Source organism: Tamandua tetradactyla, chromosome 9 (assembly GCF_023851605.1).
Source record: "Tamandua tetradactyla isolate mTamTet1 chromosome 9, mTamTet1.pri, whole genome shotgun sequence".
Taxonomy (NCBI): Eukaryota; Metazoa; Chordata; class Mammalia; order Pilosa; family Myrmecophagidae; genus Tamandua; species Tamandua tetradactyla.
In genome coordinates, this window is record NC_135335.1 from 42,541,978 (window position 1) to 42,561,456 (window position 19,479).

At 42.3% G+C, this 19,479-nt stretch overlaps 1 protein-coding gene and 1 long non-coding RNA gene across 2 annotated transcripts in view; one reads left to right on the forward strand and one right to left on the reverse strand.

Moving 5' to 3' along the window:
- The window catches only part of GRM7 (glutamate metabotropic receptor 7), a 1,019,804-nt gene extending 1,003,503 nt beyond the window's left edge, over positions 1–16,301 (reverse strand). Inside the window, 1 exon segment of the mRNA XM_077116680.1 lies at positions 15,783–16,301. Within this exon segment, the coding sequence (XP_076972795.1) occupies positions 15,783–16,301 (519 nt within the window).
- On the forward strand, positions 1,246–16,248 carry LOC143647052 (uncharacterized). Its single transcript, XR_013157809.1, has 3 exons — positions 1,246–1,340; positions 15,524–15,959; positions 16,105–16,248. It is a non-coding gene; the product is annotated as an uncharacterized LOC143647052 (long non-coding RNA).
- Positions 16,302–19,479: the final 3,178 nt, after the last annotated feature.

Below are 19,479 nucleotides of genomic sequence, written 5' to 3' on the forward strand. Positions count from 1 at the left end.
AAGTTCTCAAACTTGAAACTGAACCAGAGCTGAAGAGAAAATTGAATGCCAAATCACCATCTTGGACAACTGAGTAGAAATTAACTTTTAAAGCATGTTACCACATATATAAAAGGTTATCTCACAGTGTTTCATCAATTAATGCATTTGCTTCATTTGAACCCAGTTGCCTTATCTATAAAATGAGGTATTAGAATGGGATCAACTATAAGTTTCTTTCTGTGCTTATATTTTTAACTTATTTTTTTAATTCTCAGAAGCATTCCACATATTTCTGGTCATTTAAGATAATCAGAAACTCTACCTTTTTCACAAAGGGAAGTGCTTCAAGCTTATGAAGAAGTCAGAGTAGACTGTTCCTTTAGTTGGAGAGATGCATCCAATTCTGAGATGAGAAGAGTGGGTGAAGACCCAAAGACGTGCTTTTGACAAAGAGGAATAGAGGGTAGGATACTGAAGAATGCTTAGTAATCAAGAAACCAGACAGGATAAATCCGATGGAGGCTACAAAATAGATATGTTCAAAGACATCTGGAAAGGAAAATTTCTGAATATATAGAGTAGAAAAAATAACCAAAAGATGAAGTGCTTTTGGTCTCTAAATGGATTTTTTCCCTAAGAATCTGTATTACATAAACATGTACCATAAAACTTTCCTGTCCACTCCTTCCAGAATGTTCTAAAGCTTGACGAAACATCTGCAAAGAAAGGATGTCATTCAGGGATAATCAACTGCAAGTTACTAAATTAAGATCAAAATGTCCTCAACCTTGAACAATCTTCAAAGAGTTTTTTAGAAGAAAGACACTCTCTAGGGGGTTGTAAATTATATAATTGTACCCTTTCTGAGAGACTATTTACAGATAAGTAATGTTTTTCCATCATTCTTCAAAGTAAAATATGTGAAATAAAACAGAGTTTAGGGTATCTGTTGGGGAGATTGAAGGAGAAGTCTGTGTAGACATTGCTAGCTGCCTAGTCAAAAACCACTCTCCCCTTTTCCACATTACCAGAACTCCGATATAGGGGGCCCTTGATAAGGTTAAAGTTTAGGTACCCTGTTTAAAGTCTTGGTAACTAAACGAGAACTAAGTGGAAGTTTTATGAAGATTCTGGCAAAGAATTTACTTTCATGATTTAGATATTGTCCTTTCCCCCCCTTTTTCTTTTTGTCTGGAACAAGGCTCACAGTCTATGGTTCAGCAGTCATTTTGCAGCTATGAGGTCACAGTGACACAGTAGAGATGGGAGAACAGGAAGACAGAAGGGACCTAGTCTTTTCTTGGTCTCCTTGCAGGAACTATAGAGACGATCTCCAAACTCCTTACTATATTGAAAAAGTAAGTCATTTTTATTCAATATCTATTATTTCAAGCAAAGTCATTACTAATAGATATTCAATTCTAATTTCAGTTTTCCAGAACCTTGCCAGCATCCCATAGTTACACTATTAAAGATTCACTCCGCAGTGAGGCATTTGGGACATATTGTATTGGTGTTAAATTAGTTAAATTTGGTTGTGGAAAGTGGAAGAAATATTTCCATCAGATAAAAAAATCACAACCACAGGTCTACAGAAAAGCAAGCTAGTGAATAAAGTCTGGCTTTTTCCTCGTTTTTTGTTAATATCTTATTTTGCTGTTAACAATTTCATTTGTTACTTGCTGGTGGAAGCCAACATTTAAAATATACATATATGAAGAAAAAACCTTCAAATCCAGGAAATTATATCCAGTGGCCAATATATTCCCCATCAGTTGTAACAAAACATCATTTTCTATTCAAAAGTAGCATGTCAGTCTATCTCACAGAACTTACAAGTCCGTGAATGTACCCACTTTCCACAGACGAACTCAACCTTTTTATCATTAATCCCAGAAAGGAAAAAAAAAGATCCATGAATGCAACTACATCATGGTCTTAAGATGCTTACAAAATAACTGAGTATATCTTGGTTTTGTCAGACTGAGTAAAGCAAGCTAAGATTCCAGGACCAATGCCCATCCCTCACAGCAGGTAAACTAGTCAAGATTTCTCTGTCTGCTTTAAGAGTAAGGAAAGGGAGCACACGCTGCTATGATAGCTATGCCCTAAAGTGTCTTTAAACATAGTAGGCATTCTACATCAACTGTATGAATGAATGGTGAATGAATGAATGAATGGATGGATGAATAAATGAATTGGTGCTATAAAACAGCCCCCAACCCACAACTGGGGAAATACCATTCGATGGGCTGGGATTCCTTCTCAGTCACTTCCCACCTTCTGTAAGCTCTAACTGAAAGGAAGATTTAATTATAAAATGCTGGAGCTGAAAAAAGTTTAGAAACTATCTACCCCCCTCTCTGAGAGTTAACGACTTTAATTTAGTGGTGAAAATCACTGATTTCGGAGTCAGACAAAACTGAATTCAAGTCCTCCCTCTATCATATTTTAACATGAAAAAATAACTACTTCTCTGCTTCTGTTCTGTGTATACATTGTGGAGATTCCTAACAGTAAACATTTCTCTTGTTTGACTGGTGGGGGATTAAGTGACATATTAATTTGCAATGGTCAGCAACATACCTTGCACCTCATAAGCACTCAATGCATAGGGGAGAAACAAACTAAAAAACAGGGCAACTGATTCTAACCCTAGTGATCCTCCCCTTTTTGTCACAGGGACAATTTTTCATTTGGCCTACTCTTTTATCATTACTTTGAGAGGAAGATGAACAAAGACAAATGTCTTTAAAGTAGCTTTAGACTTCCAAATTAATGAAATCACAAAAATAAAACAATGAATTCTTGAGAAATATTAATGGAACATATATGTACACATATTAGTTCACTAAAGAAACAATTTACATCTCTAAGACACATCTTCCCAACCTCCACCCTTTCCCACCATGATCAGATGATATCAGTATAAGATCAGTCAACAATGTAATCAACAAGCTAAGTTATAACCTGGTCAAGTCTGGCAGATTTGACAGATAGAGCTGTTTATCATTATATGTTATAATAATGCAGTATCAAGTAGTCAGTTAGAAAAAATACCCACAGAAATGACCTTTGTTATAATCCTGTAAAAATGACTGGCTGGAAACTTAGAACATTTTCCTCCTGAGAAAGTATTTCCTGATTCACTTGCAAAGTAATATTAATAAGCATAATTCAACAAAACTCAAATATTTTCAGAGTTTCTGCTAGGTGCTAAGAGAGATAACTATACTTCAAATGCATAAGACATACTACCTGACCTCCAATAAGCAACCAGTAAATAGAGAGGATGAGTCGCATACAGATTCTAAAGTACCAGATGGAACATGAATGAATTTTTAAGAAGGAAATGATACATTGAATAGTTGATTCAAGAAGGGCTGAAGGGAGTCGGGTCCCTCGGGCTGGACTTTGAAGAGGTCTCCTTTGCTGCCTCCTAGAACTGAGTCTAGAGTGGCATGAGGTATAGAGAATTATGGGGATCGAGCATCTTTTAAACTCTTACAGGAGTGTTTGAAAGATGATGCTCTTACCAGGATGTGGTGCAATAATATGTAACGGCTCTTGAGGTCAGAGAAACAGGGGTTTGGTTCCATCTCCTGCTGAGAGTTCAGTTTATTATCCTTTCTATACCTTAGTGCCTTTATATGTAAAATTATGTCTATAGTATTTCCTATCTGAGTGTAAGAGCAATTTGACATACTGTATACCCGGAGCCTAGCACAGCATCTGGCACACAGGAAGTGCTTAGTTTGGTAAGTAGAGCAAAGATGATGGTGATGCTGATGGTGGTTCGGATGGCACTGATAGAAGCCCCAGAGCGGGCTGAGCTCAAGAGGCTTCACATGTAATTGATACTTGATAAAGATAAGCCAATTGTACAAATGACCATGTGCACATGTATAAGAAAAGAATGGATTTCAGTTTTGCTCCACTACTTAACAACATTTATGGAATGCTTATTAAATGCCAAGCAATGCCTTGCGGTCTTTAAAAGGATTTATTCATTCATTCCTCAAAATAGTTTTATGTTCTAAGTCCTAATACTGTTTTTCCTGTTTTTTTTTTTTTTTTTCCAGATCTAGACTCAGGCTTAGGGAGATTATAATGAGCATCAAAGATCCCACTGTTAGGACATGTGTTCAAATTCAGCCCATCTGACCTGTTCTCAAGCCCTGAATTATGAAATGAAAGAAATTTCCCTTTACCTGGTTCGCCTTCTCAAGCTTGGATATTTCATTTAGCCCCTAGGGAAGAAGGGAGAAAATTCTGCTACCTTTACCCTGCCTTGCCCCAACATCCAGTTCCCCTTCCCAAAACAGGCATCGTTTCAAGGGGAATAATGAAGGCTGGGTTCTGGTGCAGTCTCTGTGGTGGCATAAGGCGCTGGACTCTGTAGAAGCAAATATTCTGTGACAACACTGCTATTGTACAGGAACACGACAGGAATAGGAGGGGAGAGTGGATAATAGAACAGGCTTTGGAAAAATAGCAGCTGGCATGGTGAGAATAATAATAATTGTTGTTGTTGGCATTATTGTTAGTAGCCCCGGCTGTGCCCTGGGCATTGTATTAAATGCATCACATGCATAACCTCGTGTAACCCCAATGACAGTGCTGTGGGGATGGAACTATTCTTATCATCATTTCTGACATGGGAATACTAAGGCTAGAGACGTTGGGTAAATTGCAAAAACAGACATGGTTAGCAAGTGGGAAGCAGGGATTTAAACTATTTTTAGAGCCTACAATCCTAACCATTAGGCTGTACTGTCCCTGAAGGTTAGAAAATTACAATGACTCTCTCCTCATAAACCATTCATGGATTCTGAACTTGAATCAATTCATGAAAGAGAGAGAGAGAGAGCACGAGAGCAGAATGAGAACGAGAGCTTAGAGTACAGCAGTGAAATACAGTGTTGTGCATTTCAAAACAAGGTGCTTTGCCCATAAAATACAGTCCTTGGGATAATCTCTCCAACCAGTTATAAAGGAGCATCACGTGAACATCAGGTATAAGTATGCCCCAACTTCTAAGGATGGTGGACCTGTGTATTTGACGTTGGAGTTCACTGTTCCAGAGAAAAGTGGTCCCAAGAGGCACACAAGCTAGTACATTTTGCCCATCTACCAGGTAACAAAAGCAATACTTCAATTCCACGACCCTCTGCATGGTTCCACTCTCCTCATGCCTGACATTCATCTCCCAGCCTCTTTCCTTCCCTATTTCTGTACAGAAAGATGCTAAGGCTGTACTCTCTAATGTGAAAAGGGTGAATGAGAGTGAGCCACAGTGCCTCAATTTTGTCTTTATCATCTTAATTCTATTATGCCAACTCTGCTGAACTTAATTACACTGAATATAGAATTATACAATTACCCTCTGTTCTGTTCCTCAGACGCTATATTTTGATAACATTCACAACACGCTGCTCTCCCCCTGCACACTAGAAATGGATGTGTGTTCATATAAAATTTGTTATAATTACAATTAAAGTATAGCTTACATAATGATAGTGTTAGGATAAAATTATAGATGTGCCGAGACAACACGACCATGCATTTTTAGTATAAGTACAAGCTTGGACCAAAATCTGATAGTCGCATGAATAAGGAGCAGAATTGTGGGTAAGCCACAAAGGGCTGTTTAGATTTTGCAAATACCTGAACAGAGCTCAAAACTCAGGAGGTAAAATCTCCCCAGCTATGTTTTCCATGGCAAAATGAACAACACGAAATTCCTGGTGAAATTCACAGGTACCTATGTGGATAGCATAAGACAAGTGTCTCCTTTTCCTTGAGTGCCTAAAGCCCTTCATGTAGATCAGGGACAATACTTTCTCAACTGAGTTTCATAGGGAATAAATAATAGTACAGATGATTGCATTGAGTGAGATAGTTCAGAATTACTTCCTGATGAAAGAGGTACTCTAGCGCAACTAATTTAGACCCTACAAAATATGATCACGACTACAATATCAGAGAGAAAGACAGAAAATTGGAATGTTTATTCAAATGACTAAAATTGTGATGTCTTAACTCAAACAACTAAGTCCCAAATGTGATTTTTTAAAAAAATGTTCACACTATTTTGTTCAGTTTTACTGCAAAAACAAAAGTGAAAAATGTCGTTCTTTTTCATTTCTGATGGTTTTGTTTAGTGACTAGTTACGAAGTGTTTTCAGAACACCCAGATATAATTGCACTGCCTCATTGAATCTTGAAAACAATGCTTTAATGTAAATATGCTTAATATCTCCATTTTATAAAAGTGTATTTCCAGTCCAGGCCTTTCTTCACAATTTCTGACTTGTATATCCACTGTGAATTCACCATCTCTCTTGGTATGGCAAGAAAACATCTCCGACCTTATATCTCTAAAACTGATCTTTAATTCTCCAAAACTGGCAGCACTTCAAGCTTCTCCCAACTCAAGATGATAGCAAGCTTTAGTCTCTGCTTTTCCAAGTCCACGATATCAGATTCACCCTTGTTCCCTTCTTTCCTTTCACATCCCACAGTCATTCTGCCAGGAAATCCCGTCCTGGCCTTCAAATATATCACTTTTTGGAGCCTCTGCTGCTAACAGCCTGGTGCCAAGCACCAACATCTTTCTCCAAAAGACCTGTAAAAGCCTCTCAGCTGGTCTCCTGATTCCACTCTTCCCTCATAACCTCAGTGCCACAGATTGAGTTATTCTTTTAAAATGTGAGAGAGAGATCCTGTCAAATCTCTGGCAAAAACCTGCCACTGGTTCCCCACATTCAGAGTAGAAGGCAAAATGCATTGATGGCCTCTAAGACCCTATACCATCTGGCCCCCAACACCTTTGGCCTTCAGCCATCCTACTCAACCTTCCTCCTGGCTGACTCTCCTCCAGTCATAGTTGACTCCTGGATATTCTTCCAACATGCCAGGCATATTTCCTGCCATGGAGATTTGGCACTGGCCCTTCCTAGGAGTGGTTTTCCCCCAAATCCACTCTTCCAACTCCTTCACCTCAAGTTTGCTCAAATGCCACTTGATGACGTCTACTCTTGACTATTTAAAATTACAACCCACCTTTTACACCCATCTAGCACCCCCAAAACCCTTCACTGTTTCCCACTGTCTTTACTTATTCCATCAACTTATAACTTCTCATACGCTCACCAACTTCTAACATACCCCATGATTTACTTATTTATAACAACTATCTTGTGTGATGTATTGTCTGTATCACATATGAGAGGTTTTGTCTATGTTATTCACCGATGTGTCTAAGCATCAAGAAGAGTGCCCATGATGGATGCTCAAAAAGGTAAAGCAACTTCCCCAAGGTTCCACAGTTAGAAAACGGTAGCAAGAGAATTTATATTCAGATGTAGCTGACTTCAAAGCCCACTCTTAGCCTCCCTGCTATTTTAAGTCATGGGATTTGCTTTAATCAATGCCATGAAAATTCTCATTCCACTGAATAGCATCATTAAACTGTGCTATCTTGCTTGTGCACTCTTTTTCTCTCTGTTTGTTTGTATATATATGCATAACATTTATACTACATATATATACATATACAACCTTACATTTAAACAAAATAAGCACAGGAAAATGGAATCCAGCAGGGATTGCTATGGTGATTTTACAGCAAATTAAGCAATATTGACATGTAATACTAGAATGATAATAATAAAATGGCAGCTTTTAAATTTATTGACCACTCATTGCATGCTAAACTCAGTGATAAAATATTTTCAGGCATATTTATGCAATCTTCACCATTACTCTGTTAGATAGGTTTACTTTTATTGCATGGAAGCTGGTACCACTTTGACCAAGATCAGACAGGTTGAAAGTGGAGAGTGTGGATTTAAATTCAGGTCTAACTCCAGAATTTGATTCTTAATTTCCTACATGATAATCCTTATAATTTCTGGAATAAGAATATGTTTCATATTCCCAATGTTATCTGCTTATATAAAACACCTTCCAACATAGCCAAATTTGAAGCATGTTAACATATTTAAGTAGTACTTTTACAAATGGAAATATTTTCCTCTGAACAACAATACAGAAAGGCAGGCACCCTTTTAAGTGGCTCCATTGCTACGTTCCATCAAAAACAAGGGAAGGCATCAGCAGCCATGGAATGGAGAAAGCACAACAGCCAGAGATGGAGAATTCTGTAAATGACCAATTATAAAACTATTAAGTTGCAGCACTTGTATAGCAACAGGCAAAATAATCCATTAAACTAAAAATTCTCCTACTCCTTACTCCACAGCCCATGCAAACATTAATGTTGCATTTATTAGGATGTACTTCCTGTACTCTATCAACTTGACTTTCAGCAATTGTATTAATGTAGTACTCTCATTTTGCACATATATCTGAATGATGGATGTCCCCACTTGAGGTTTGCAGAAAGAGTGGAGTGAATGAAATAAAGTTTAGGAAGAGTCATCATGATCCATAATGATGGGCACTGAATCAGGACAAGAAGAAACATCTTTTCTGATTTTATTTGAATGAAAAGTCCAGTGAATATTTATTGTTTGCATACAGGGCTACTTGTTGAATAATAGAAAACAAGCATCTTTCATTTGGAGGCAAGGATTTAAGTTTCTATGTGTCTACAGAATTAATCTTGTTTTACAACTGAAATAGAATGTTACTTATTTCTGTAAATAGATGCAGCTAAGCAGTCAGCCCTTTGAAGTCTTTAAACCACTACAATTTGGGGTTAGGTAAAGTTATAATTATTCTAGCATTTCTGCATTTTGCAACAATCGAGCAATATGCATAGTGGTTAACAACCTGGGTACTGTCAGAAAATCTAAGTTTGAATCAGCACTTTGCCACTTAGCAGCTGGGTGGCTTTGGGCTATGGGAATCACTCCTCAGCTGTACACTGGGGATGGTGATATGTACTTTCCAGGGCTACTGTGAGAACCACATGTAATGGAAGTATTTATAAAACATGGCACAGTGCTTCATGGTAAGGATGTGATAAATAATTCTGATCATAATGATGGCTACAATTATTATTGAAAAGAAATGATAACTTCTGCTCCCATAAAATGAGGTACATATCTAAATTATAGTGATTTGTAGATTTTAATTTTACCTTATAACCTAATAACTTGATCCAAGAAACATTTAATGGTAAATATAATGGAGGAAGTTAATTGTCAAATCACGGAAATATATTAAATGTGGTGAACACAATACTTTTCTCAGATAAATATCTTCCTGTAGAAAGGTTTTGTTGTTTTGTTTTAAAGTGCATAGAACATAGGTTTTTCCTGAGCCAATTTATAAAAAGGTCTATTAATTGATTAGACCTAATCAATTAGGCCTAATACCTGCTGCATAAATGGCCTCTTAAATGTGATCATGTATGCATTTTAGTGGTTGGGAAAGTGTGTTTGCAGATGTTCTAAATTGCCTATTTAAAGTAGAAGGGTGAGAGGGGCAGGGTTAGGCTTGTTGCTCACTGTTGAGTGACCTGGGAGTTTAATGTCTTTGTATTCTATTAAGACATGAAAATGCTTCTGTGCCCTGTGCACATCCACCAAAGATTTGTTTCCATGAAAGGAACAAAGTACGGTTCCACACTTTCCAGATATGAGATTGGTAGGCAGCAGTTATATCAAACAGTTCCACCTCATCTTTCTACTGCATCAAAATGGTAAGGATGTGGGCACAAATGCTTCAAGGGATTAGAGCAAATTTTGAGAAGAATGTATTTATGTACATATGTATCTATCTATATAAGCAAATAACTATCTATCTATCTGTGCTGGTTTGAAGTTGTTATACACTCCAGAAAAGCCATGTTCTTTATTCTAATTCAATTTTGTGGGGGCACACTATGGCTTCAGTGGGATCTTTTTGATTAAGTTATTTCCACGAGGATGTGACCCATCCAACCGTGGGTGGGACTTTTTGATTAGGTGGTTTCTCTGGAGATGTATCTCTACCCATTCAAGGTGGGTCTTAATCCACTTACTGGAGTCCTTTAAGAGGGAAGCATTTTGGAAAAAGCTTCCGAGCTGACACAGACAGAGATGTTTGGAGATGCAGAAAGAAGATGCCCCGGGGAAGCTTTCTGAAACTAGAAACCAAAATCCACAGCAGATTCCAGCCATGTACCTTCCCAGCTGACACAGGTTTTGGACAACATTGGCCTTTCTTGAGTCAAGGTATCTTCTTCTGGGTGTCTTAGTTTGGACTTTTTTATGGCCTTAGAACTGTAAACTTGTAACTTAATAAATCATTTCTGGTATATTCCATTCCAATATAGCAGTAGCAAACTAAAATTACCTATCTACCCATCCCATCCATCTATCTATCCATCCACCAATCCATCCATCCATCCATCAGTCTATAGATTGCACAATACTGAATACCCCAAACCTGAGCTAGATGGGTTATATTTACAGTAAAGAAATTACTTGTCACTGAATGAATGCCAGTGAGCCAGACATTAAGGTAGGGCATTGGCTGTTTTAGCCATGGGACTTTAAATTGTACACGGCAGAAAACAAACTCAAGAGTGAAAGGTTTTTATGTTTGTTAGTTTAAGGAAATACAATGGGAATTCCGGGATGCGGAGACCCAGGTCTAGCCGGATTCTTGAGTTCCTGAATAGAAACAGGGTTTTGCCCTTTCTCTCTGTCATTCATTTATGCTTCCTTTAGTATGACGTTATTCCACAAAAAGTCTCCCCTTGTGTGGGATAGCCACTGGTAAGTTTTATCTTCCCATTTAGAAATTCTAAAGAAGAGAGACAGTTTCTCATTTTGCTCTGACAGTAAAGTCTTGGAGGGGGATTCTGATTGGACCAGCCCATCACCTGTTTGGATTGACCTGTGTCAGGTGACTGAGTCCTAGAGCCAGAGAGGAAACAGGATATCAGGATTGATGGCCTTACTCAGCAGTTTTCCAAAAGAAAATCCTGGTGTTTTTGTAGGATGAAAGGGGATAGGACACTGAATAGAAAAAAAGCTTTAGTGGCTATAAAAAACTACACAGTTTTGGGGTGCACGGGTAGTTCAGTGGTTAGAATGCTCGCCTTTCATGTGGAAGACCCGGGCTCGATTCCCAGACCATGCACCCCCCAAAACAAGAACGACACGGTTTTTGCCTTCAGCTTTGTGTCCTAAAGCCATGTAGTAAGAACCCCTGAGGTAATTTTCCTCACCTTCAGTCTTGAAATAAATATGATTTAGGAGCAGACTTATAGAAAAGTCTGAATATGGGAAATCAAGCAAACTGGTATTGACCAAGAGAGATGTATGAAAATATAATCCTTAAACAGTTCCCCCAAATTTACAGAAATTTTAAAGGGGGAGCTGAAAAATTGAAGGTTTTGACAAGAAGGTGTCTCTAAGTTAAACTATGACACAATGATATCAAAGATTATAACAAAATAATTAGTGGGGAAAAATGAGACCTAAACAGGTTAAGACTTATTTAGGGTAACAGAGCTAGTTATCAGGATTGAGAACATACTTTGAGTACTCCTGCTATGGTCTTTTAAAATCATGATACAGTCCATATATGTATATGTATATATATGAGTGTGTGTTTGCATAAGAAATGTGATTCTGAATTTTTGAATTGTTAAATTCTAAATTTTCTATGATGTTGAAGTAAACACATTATTTCAATTTTTCTTGTAGACAATGCCTAAAGGTGTCCTAATTGTATGTGAAGGTGTACAGAAAACATGTGTGGCTGAATCTTCAAATGCAGTGTGTGCATGTCTCCATTCCTTTTCTGTCCACTCTTTTAAGAAATACCCCTTTAAAAACTTCCCATTCACCATCTGTTAGATAAATTTCCTGAAACACAGTAAATGTAGAGGCAGAGATTGTTATTGAGAGTATTACAAATGGCATTATCATTGATATCCATGAAATTTTTAAGAATAGTTTAAAGGGTAGCTTTTTTTATTTTCTCACTAAAGTAATACTGTACAACCCTAGACACCAAGTTTTATCCAATTATACAAAATGCAAAGAGAGAGGGCGAGAACTAGGTACTTATTATAAACATTACTCCAAAAGTTGGAGATTATATCTAAGCATCAATAAAGAGAAGGAAAACACTGCCAAATTGATGGATATATTCACTTATGGTACAAGATAGGCAGGTCTAGATTTGCAATTGACCTCCAACGAGTGTCCAATTGACCACTACTTCTATCTTATCTTGTTTGGGGGAGGGCTGGGGGGATGAGGAAACAGAAACAGATGCCATTCAATTCCAAGTCTATTGCTTACATCACATCACTACACATGAACTGTTTATTCAGAGTCAGAACGTAGCAAAAATAATTTACACTCTAAGAATATTTGCTTTCAATTCAGTAACAGAGAAGCCTCAAGTAAAAACATAGCCATTACTTTCCACTACAAAACATCTATCTTACTTACAGCCCACAAAATAGTGGTCAGGGGGATTTAGCCTCTGGTCACCATATTATATAACCTCTCCACTTTCAGCCACCCCCGCTCTGTGATTATTTTTGAAAAATGTTACTTATGGTCAATATTAATTTACATTTAATCTTTCTTAGCATAAGCAGAGTGTTCTTTTGCACAGGCTCAGAAACAAATCTCCAGAAATTCCTCCCTGATGTTCTCTGAAGCTGAAAATGCATTGCAGGGCGGTCGCAGTGACTTAATTCTAATAGGCAGAACTCTGACCACACGTTAATTTCATTAGCCTCAAATTCTTGGATTTGATAGACCCATTGGACATGATTCCTGTCCTCAGTCATGCCATTCACTAACCAATTCCATGTGTATATACAGGGGGAGAAAGACGACTTGGTCAGCTCCCATCTCTGGTCTGGTATACAAGCAGGCAAGTGAGAGTCAGAGTCAGCTCAGCTCCCATCTCTGGTCTGGTATACCAGCAGGCAAATGAAAGTCAGAGTTAGACACACTGTTTACATGTTTGTAGTCATTCTTGCCCATGTCCTAATTTCCAAGTGAAGAACTTCATTCCAGGCTCTGCTGGACACTGGATACCATATCACTGGAAATGTCTATTACTACTTCATCACCTGTCTCCTTTCCCCAGCACTCACCACACCCCATTTAAGTCCTTAAGTATTCCTTACCCCCAGCCTAGAAATTTTTCTCACCTTAAACTTTATATCTCAAGTGGTCACCCTAGCATGGTTCCCACAGCAAATCCACAGGGACCAGGAAGATGAAAGAAAACTCAAACCATGGGAGAACTAGGAATGCAATCCTTTGCAGAGTTTCTTTTATATAGGATCATCTTAACGGAGCAGATCCTGTAATCCCAGATAAGATTTGCCTGCATCTTTTGCTCTTGCCCTAACTGATTGGGCCCTTGGATAATGGGTCTGTATGCCACTCTTCTCTCTACTTGGTTTGCAGGCGTACAGAAGCTGGGCAATTGGGAATTGAACTTACAGGCTAGGCGCTTCTAAGATTGCATGCTTACAGAGCCACTGGAATATACACACCTATTTTAACATGAGCAATGGTTAACAGGGATGTCCACACCAAAGGTTATATCCAACTACCATCATAAGCTACAAGTTGATGCATCCCTCCTACTACCAGCCTTCTTCTCAACAAATGCAGGTGAAAACTGGAGGCTCTTTATCCCTCAGCTGTTCAATCCTACATGAATAGCTACAATTTGCAAATTAGAGGAAAATGACAGTGTTTTATCTAAACGGTTTTGGTCCCAACCCACACTGCTAACACTGATGTTCAGTTCCTATCATTCCCAGCCCAGGGAATTGGAGAATTAAATGTGGAGTGTGCCTCAAGTTCACATACCAGAGAAAGAATCATCTCCTAGGGAATCCTTTTCAGAAATAGTCCTTCAGCCTGGACTGCAAAGCCTTCCCTGTCTTTAACATTTCACTCTTTACATACAGCACTGCCCATGCTCTGAATGAAAAGAAAATCAGGCAGCAAAATAAATTTTTTTTTTGCTAAGCACACAGCATGCCTTCAGTCCTGCAAGGCTCCAAGAAAACATGGTGAATCTCCCTTGGAGGTCCTCAGGTAATGTCTCTGATCCCATCCTGTCCTGCACTGCCCCCTCAAGTTGTCTACCTTTAAGCTGAGAGCTGAGGGGAGTGCTCTTGGGTTTGCTGGCAACAGTTCAGGTTCTTTCCTTAAAGAAGCAACTCAGAATAAAGGCCTCCCCCAAAACATGTTTGGGTTTGCAAACATCTAAAGAGCTCCCTGATAGAACAGGCAGGAGGTTTGGGGATACTCAGAGGATGAGAGAGGCGATGCCAGGCTCCAGCCTTGGATAGGTAACCCTTCTGGTGCATACACAAACTTCATACTCCTGGGAGGTGATGTAGTGACAGCCTGAAATTCAGATGGAGTCCCCTCCCCAAACCTGACACCCTTAGGGAAAGCACTTGAGAAGGAGCCAATTCTTTAAAATGCAGGGGGAGTTTAGGGGCACCAAGGTCAGCTTGCTTATCTGGGGAGGGGAGAAACTAGGTTTGGGCATCACCATGCAGGGAGAAAGCCATGCATTAGGTAAGAGAGGGATGAACCAAGAATTTGCGGGTGGAAATAGACAAGAAGGGAGTAAAATACTGGGGGGGGGGGGGACCCCGCAGAGAGAAAGACACAGAAAGAGACCGAAGGAGAGAAAAACAGACAAGGAAACCCACAGTTACACAGGCACACCCAGAATCTCAATCTCTTAACCCAAAACCATCAGTTTAAATTCAGTGCAGTACAGGAGCCACGGGGCAGAGGCCGCTGGAACAGGCGGCGAGAGAGCACTGCGGTAGAACCCACCGCTCAGCAGCCCGGGATCCGCCTTCCTCCCATTTTCAGCGTCGCCCTCCCGTGCCGGAGCAGCAGGACCTCCGGGACCCGATAGCGCACCCCGCTGCCTCCTCCAGGGGCCTTCCTGCCTTATCCTGGAATCCCCCTTGGAACTGAGGACCCAGGTTGGGGGGCTGCGTTGGGGAGGCAGTAGTGGGCGAGAGGGCGGAGGGAAGAGGCAGCGAAAGCGATTTTGTTTCGCAGTTAGCATGAGCTCATCTCTGGGCTGAGGTCTGAAGTGGAAGAAGTAGAAAGCTGATCGCCCAGCTCCTGCCAGCGGCCAGACTGCAAATGAAATTTAGACGGTGCAAAATTGCCCAGAGCAAACTGACTGGGAGGTCACGTCTGCGGGGAGGGTCCCGGTGCCTCCCGCCCCATGCCCTCGCCGAGATAGGCTACAGGTCCGAAAATCCAAACCGAGGGGAACGGGCAATTAACATCCAGACCTACATTAAGACCGAGCCTTCGGCTTGTGTGCCTCTTTAAGCTCTCCTCGAAATTTTCCAAGGGAGCCGGGCTTCCTGGCTGCTTTGGGGTGGGAAGCTGGGGTGGGAAGTTTGGAAATGCCCAGTTTCGAGACGTCTTCTCTTCTTCCATATTCCATGCGCCTAACCCGCTCTCACGGAAGCCCAGCACCCTTCCCAGCTTTTCGGACCGTATTTCACTCTAATGCAAACCCATTTAAATCATCGCCTTGTTTTTCGCAGATTGCTTCTTGTAAATGGGGCCATAAATCCAGGATGTCAAGCCGGATGGAGTGGAACGTGGAAAGGGGAGAGATGGAAGGAAAATGAACTAGTCAGGGAAGGAACCTCCTCGAAGGGGTAGGAGAATACGGCAGGATCTCCAGGGTGGAAATACGCGAAGGCTGCCCTGACCCCGCACCCCTGTTGTCCAAGCCAGCATTTAGGGTTAAGAGCGCAGGAAGCTACCGCGCGCTCCTCCCCGGTGGGAGCGCCTCCCTACCTGGAAAAGCCTCAGGATGTTGGCTACCATGATGGAGACCGAACTCCCTGAAGCCCCAATCACTCCAACTACTTTCTCGGGTTTGACGAAAACCGGGGGCTCGCCGTTGGTGCAGCGAACGTCGGAGGTGTCCTTCTGAATGAGCGCCTGGACGAAAGTGAGCGACTGTTCGAGCGCGTAAGTGTCCCTGGAACAAGTGTCCAGGATCCGCGCGCCCAGCGTCACGTTGGGCAGCAGGTTGGGATCACTGTTGATCTGGTCCAGGGCGTAAAGCATCGCTTCCAGCCTGTGGATCCCGTTCTCCCTCTTGATGTCGCCGCAGGGCACTCCACTGGGACCCTTAGCGTGTACGGGGAACAGTCCCCCGAGGGTGACGTCCCCCTCGATCCGGATCGAGTGCGGGGCGTACATCTCCTGGCCGCGCGCCGCCGCCGCCAGCGCGCACAGAAGCACCTCCAGCACGCAGCAGGGGAACTTCATCAAAGTCAGGACGCGGAGCAGCTTCCCCAGCTGGACCATGCTGCTCCGACTGCGGCGGCGGCGGCGTTGGAGGGGTCGGTGGCGGGCTTGCTGATGTCGGGGCGCCGCGGGGTGAGCTTCTCCGGGAAAGCCCAGGGGGTTCTGCAGGCACGGAGGGCGGGGGCGCCCAGGGAGGGGCTGTCCAAGAGAGTGCGGGGTCCCGCGGCGCCTGCCTGCCTGGGCGCCGTGCGCTTTTTAGCTTAGCCGGCCGGCGCGCCGCGCTCGCGCTCCCGGGTTTTCCGCTCGCACTCTCCAGCAGCCCAGCACTGGGGAGAGGGCAGGGATTGCTATCGCTTTAAATGGTCGTTCGGCTCCCTCTCCTCCTCCCACTCCCTCCCTCTCTCGCTCGCTTGCTCTCCTTTTTCTCCCCACCCTTTCCAGCGACTGCCCTCCTCCTCTGGTTTGCATCATCACGCTGGGAGGGGTTGCGTGCTGAGGTAAGGGAGGGAACGGGTGGGCGGCTTAGCTGAGGGGGGTTGCCTCAGAATGGGAGTTTCTAGGTCCCCAGGGAATCTAGGGATTGCGGGTTCCAGGCTAGAGGAGTGTGGAAACTCATAGGGAAAGCCTGTTGTCCGCCTGCACCCACACTCCTGTTCTGGACACGGGTGGCAGCAGCCCCGCGATGGGCCGGGGATATCTGCAGCTGACTGCTCCCGGCCCCGAGGTTTGGAGACCCCGCTGCTAGCTCCAGGAGAACGCGAGAGAATCACGGGGCGGAGAAGCTTGTGAAGGAGGGACGCGGGGAGACCCAGGCTCTACTCCTAATCCGCCTGTGCCAGTGTTTAGTAAACACACACAGATAAACACACACACGAGCCTGCTGCGTGACTTAAAGAACATTTACCCAGAGATATCTCTGGGGCCAGTCACTGACTGGCTAAGCTGTGGGGAAGCAGAAACCAAGACGAAAACACAAGGAGAGGGAATGCGTCCTGGTCTTCAGGGCTTACTGCGGCCAGAGCTGCGGGAACGGACAGCGGTGCCCATCGTGTCCGTCCGCAGAAAAGCGTCCCCTTTTCTTCCTTTCACCGCAAGACGTAGAAGGACTCAGAACTCTGCAGAGCGCACTTTCTTCTGTGGCGCTGACAGGTGCAGAGCTCCCTCCTACCCATTCCCGGAGATAATTCTGGACTGCTGACAGTTTTGCGGTAGGAAACAGCAGGAAAGAGGCGACGGTAGGAGGATGCAAGAGGGGCACTCAGGATTCTTCCCATTGATTCAGGACGCCTTTCTCTCTCTGGGCTAGAGAGCTGGGGCCAAAGCAATCTGGAAGCTGTCTTTGAAAGGCGGCCTCTCTGGCCGGCTCTTTAAAGCAACAAGTGACCTAGTGGTCCTTCAGGAAAAGAGTTAGCGTCTCTTTCCTGGGGAACGGGAGTGTACTCAATATGGATAAATTCAGACATTTGCTGGGGCTTTCTATAAGAGTGCAGGAAAACCACATTATACAGATTTGTGGGTAGGGAGGCAACGAGGCACAATATTAGCCTTTTGTTGTTGTTAATGTAGTGAAAAAAAATGTAATCGTAGTAAAAGCCCCTTCAGGAGTCAAAGAAAGGAATTGGTTGCTTCTGCCACCACTTACCTGTGTGCCTTTGGCACTTCTACCCCTCTCTGGGGTTTTGTTTCCCTGTCTATGGAATGCTGAAATTGAATTGGAAGGTCTCCAAGTATCTTTTACTCTCAATTCCTCTGTTAAAATAGGCCATGTCCCTTTGGCCGTAGTGGACTTATTAGGCCAATATCCTCTGTTGCTTCACATGTAGGAGATCAGGCTATCCAATGAGTGCTATGAATACCTTTACTGCTGTGATTGCTATTATTATTTATTTATTTATTTATGCTTAGCATCCATGCCTTTCCCTTCTAGGGAAAGTCCCTCGGTTTCTTTCTGGATAAGCCCTCTCTCCACCTTTCAATACTGTGGTTAGCCCCTATAGCCCAGACCTGATTGATGGAAACCCTGGATCATTCTGCTATGGTGCTGAGTTCTAGGATGGGAAAAGAGCCTCATCACAGCCAGGCAGGACCAATCGCTGGACTTTTGCTGTAGCAACTTGGGTAGCGGTGCAGGGCTACTGCTATCACATAGACAGTCTGAGTGGGAGTTAGTAAAAGGGGTTCTTTCCCCCCAACACTCTATACTTACCTTTTGGGTAACTGTTATATTATGATTTTGCAAGAACAGGATGCTTTATGTTCATGTGCCAGAAAAGAGTGCTGTAATTACTACACAAAGCTCCCCTCCTGTACAATGGGAATGTCACCCTTAGATATGATGGCAAACCACAGAAGTGCACATTTTGCATCACCTTGTCCTGTGATGACCCCGCTCCTTTCTGCCAATCCTGAGGCAGAGGATATAAGCCTGTCGCTGTGTCAGGGGCTTCCACACAAAGAGAGTAAATGGCAGATGTTTCTATCCCAGAATAAGAGATACAAGAGAGAGGAAAGTAAAAGAGAGAGAGATAAGGAGGGAGAGAAGAAGGGAGAGATATTGAGAGAGAAAGGGAGAGGGAGAGAGAGGGCGAGAGAGAGAGAAAAGAAATAAGTGAGAAAGAGAGAATTTAAAAAAAGAAAAATGAGAGAAAAAGAGAGGATGTTGAGGGGGAAGAGAAGGAGGGAAAGAGAAAGAGAGCGAGTGAGGCAGAATTTATAAGGGGGAATGGTGGGAGGGAAGGCAGGAGGGAGAGGGATTGGGTTCTCATGAAAACATTTGAGGTCCTGGGTCTGGGCAGCATGCCTGGAAGATTTCCTCCAGATTTAAAATAGTATATAGTATTTTCTTTCCATTATTTGAAGTCAAAGGGACCCTCTCCTCATTCACCTGTTCTAATATGCCAGATGAGAAAGGCTAGAATAATTGTGTTGATATCCTGTTTAAGTAGCATCAGCTATTTTGGAAAGGACGGGGAGATGAGAATGAGGGCACTACAAGGCATACTTGAGAACACAAGTATGAATAAACCTGTTATTTAGACATCAGCACCTCAGGCTGTTTTGAAAGAGACTATATCCTTTTTTGCTTTTTAATTTAATACTACTCATTGGGGACTTGGTTACACAAAGTATTTGGGAGGTTGGGTAGTAAATCATATCACTTGATTGTTCACCAGTGTCCATGTCCTGGTCCATGCCCTATTCATCCATTCTCACTTTTATTATGATACATCACTTCCTG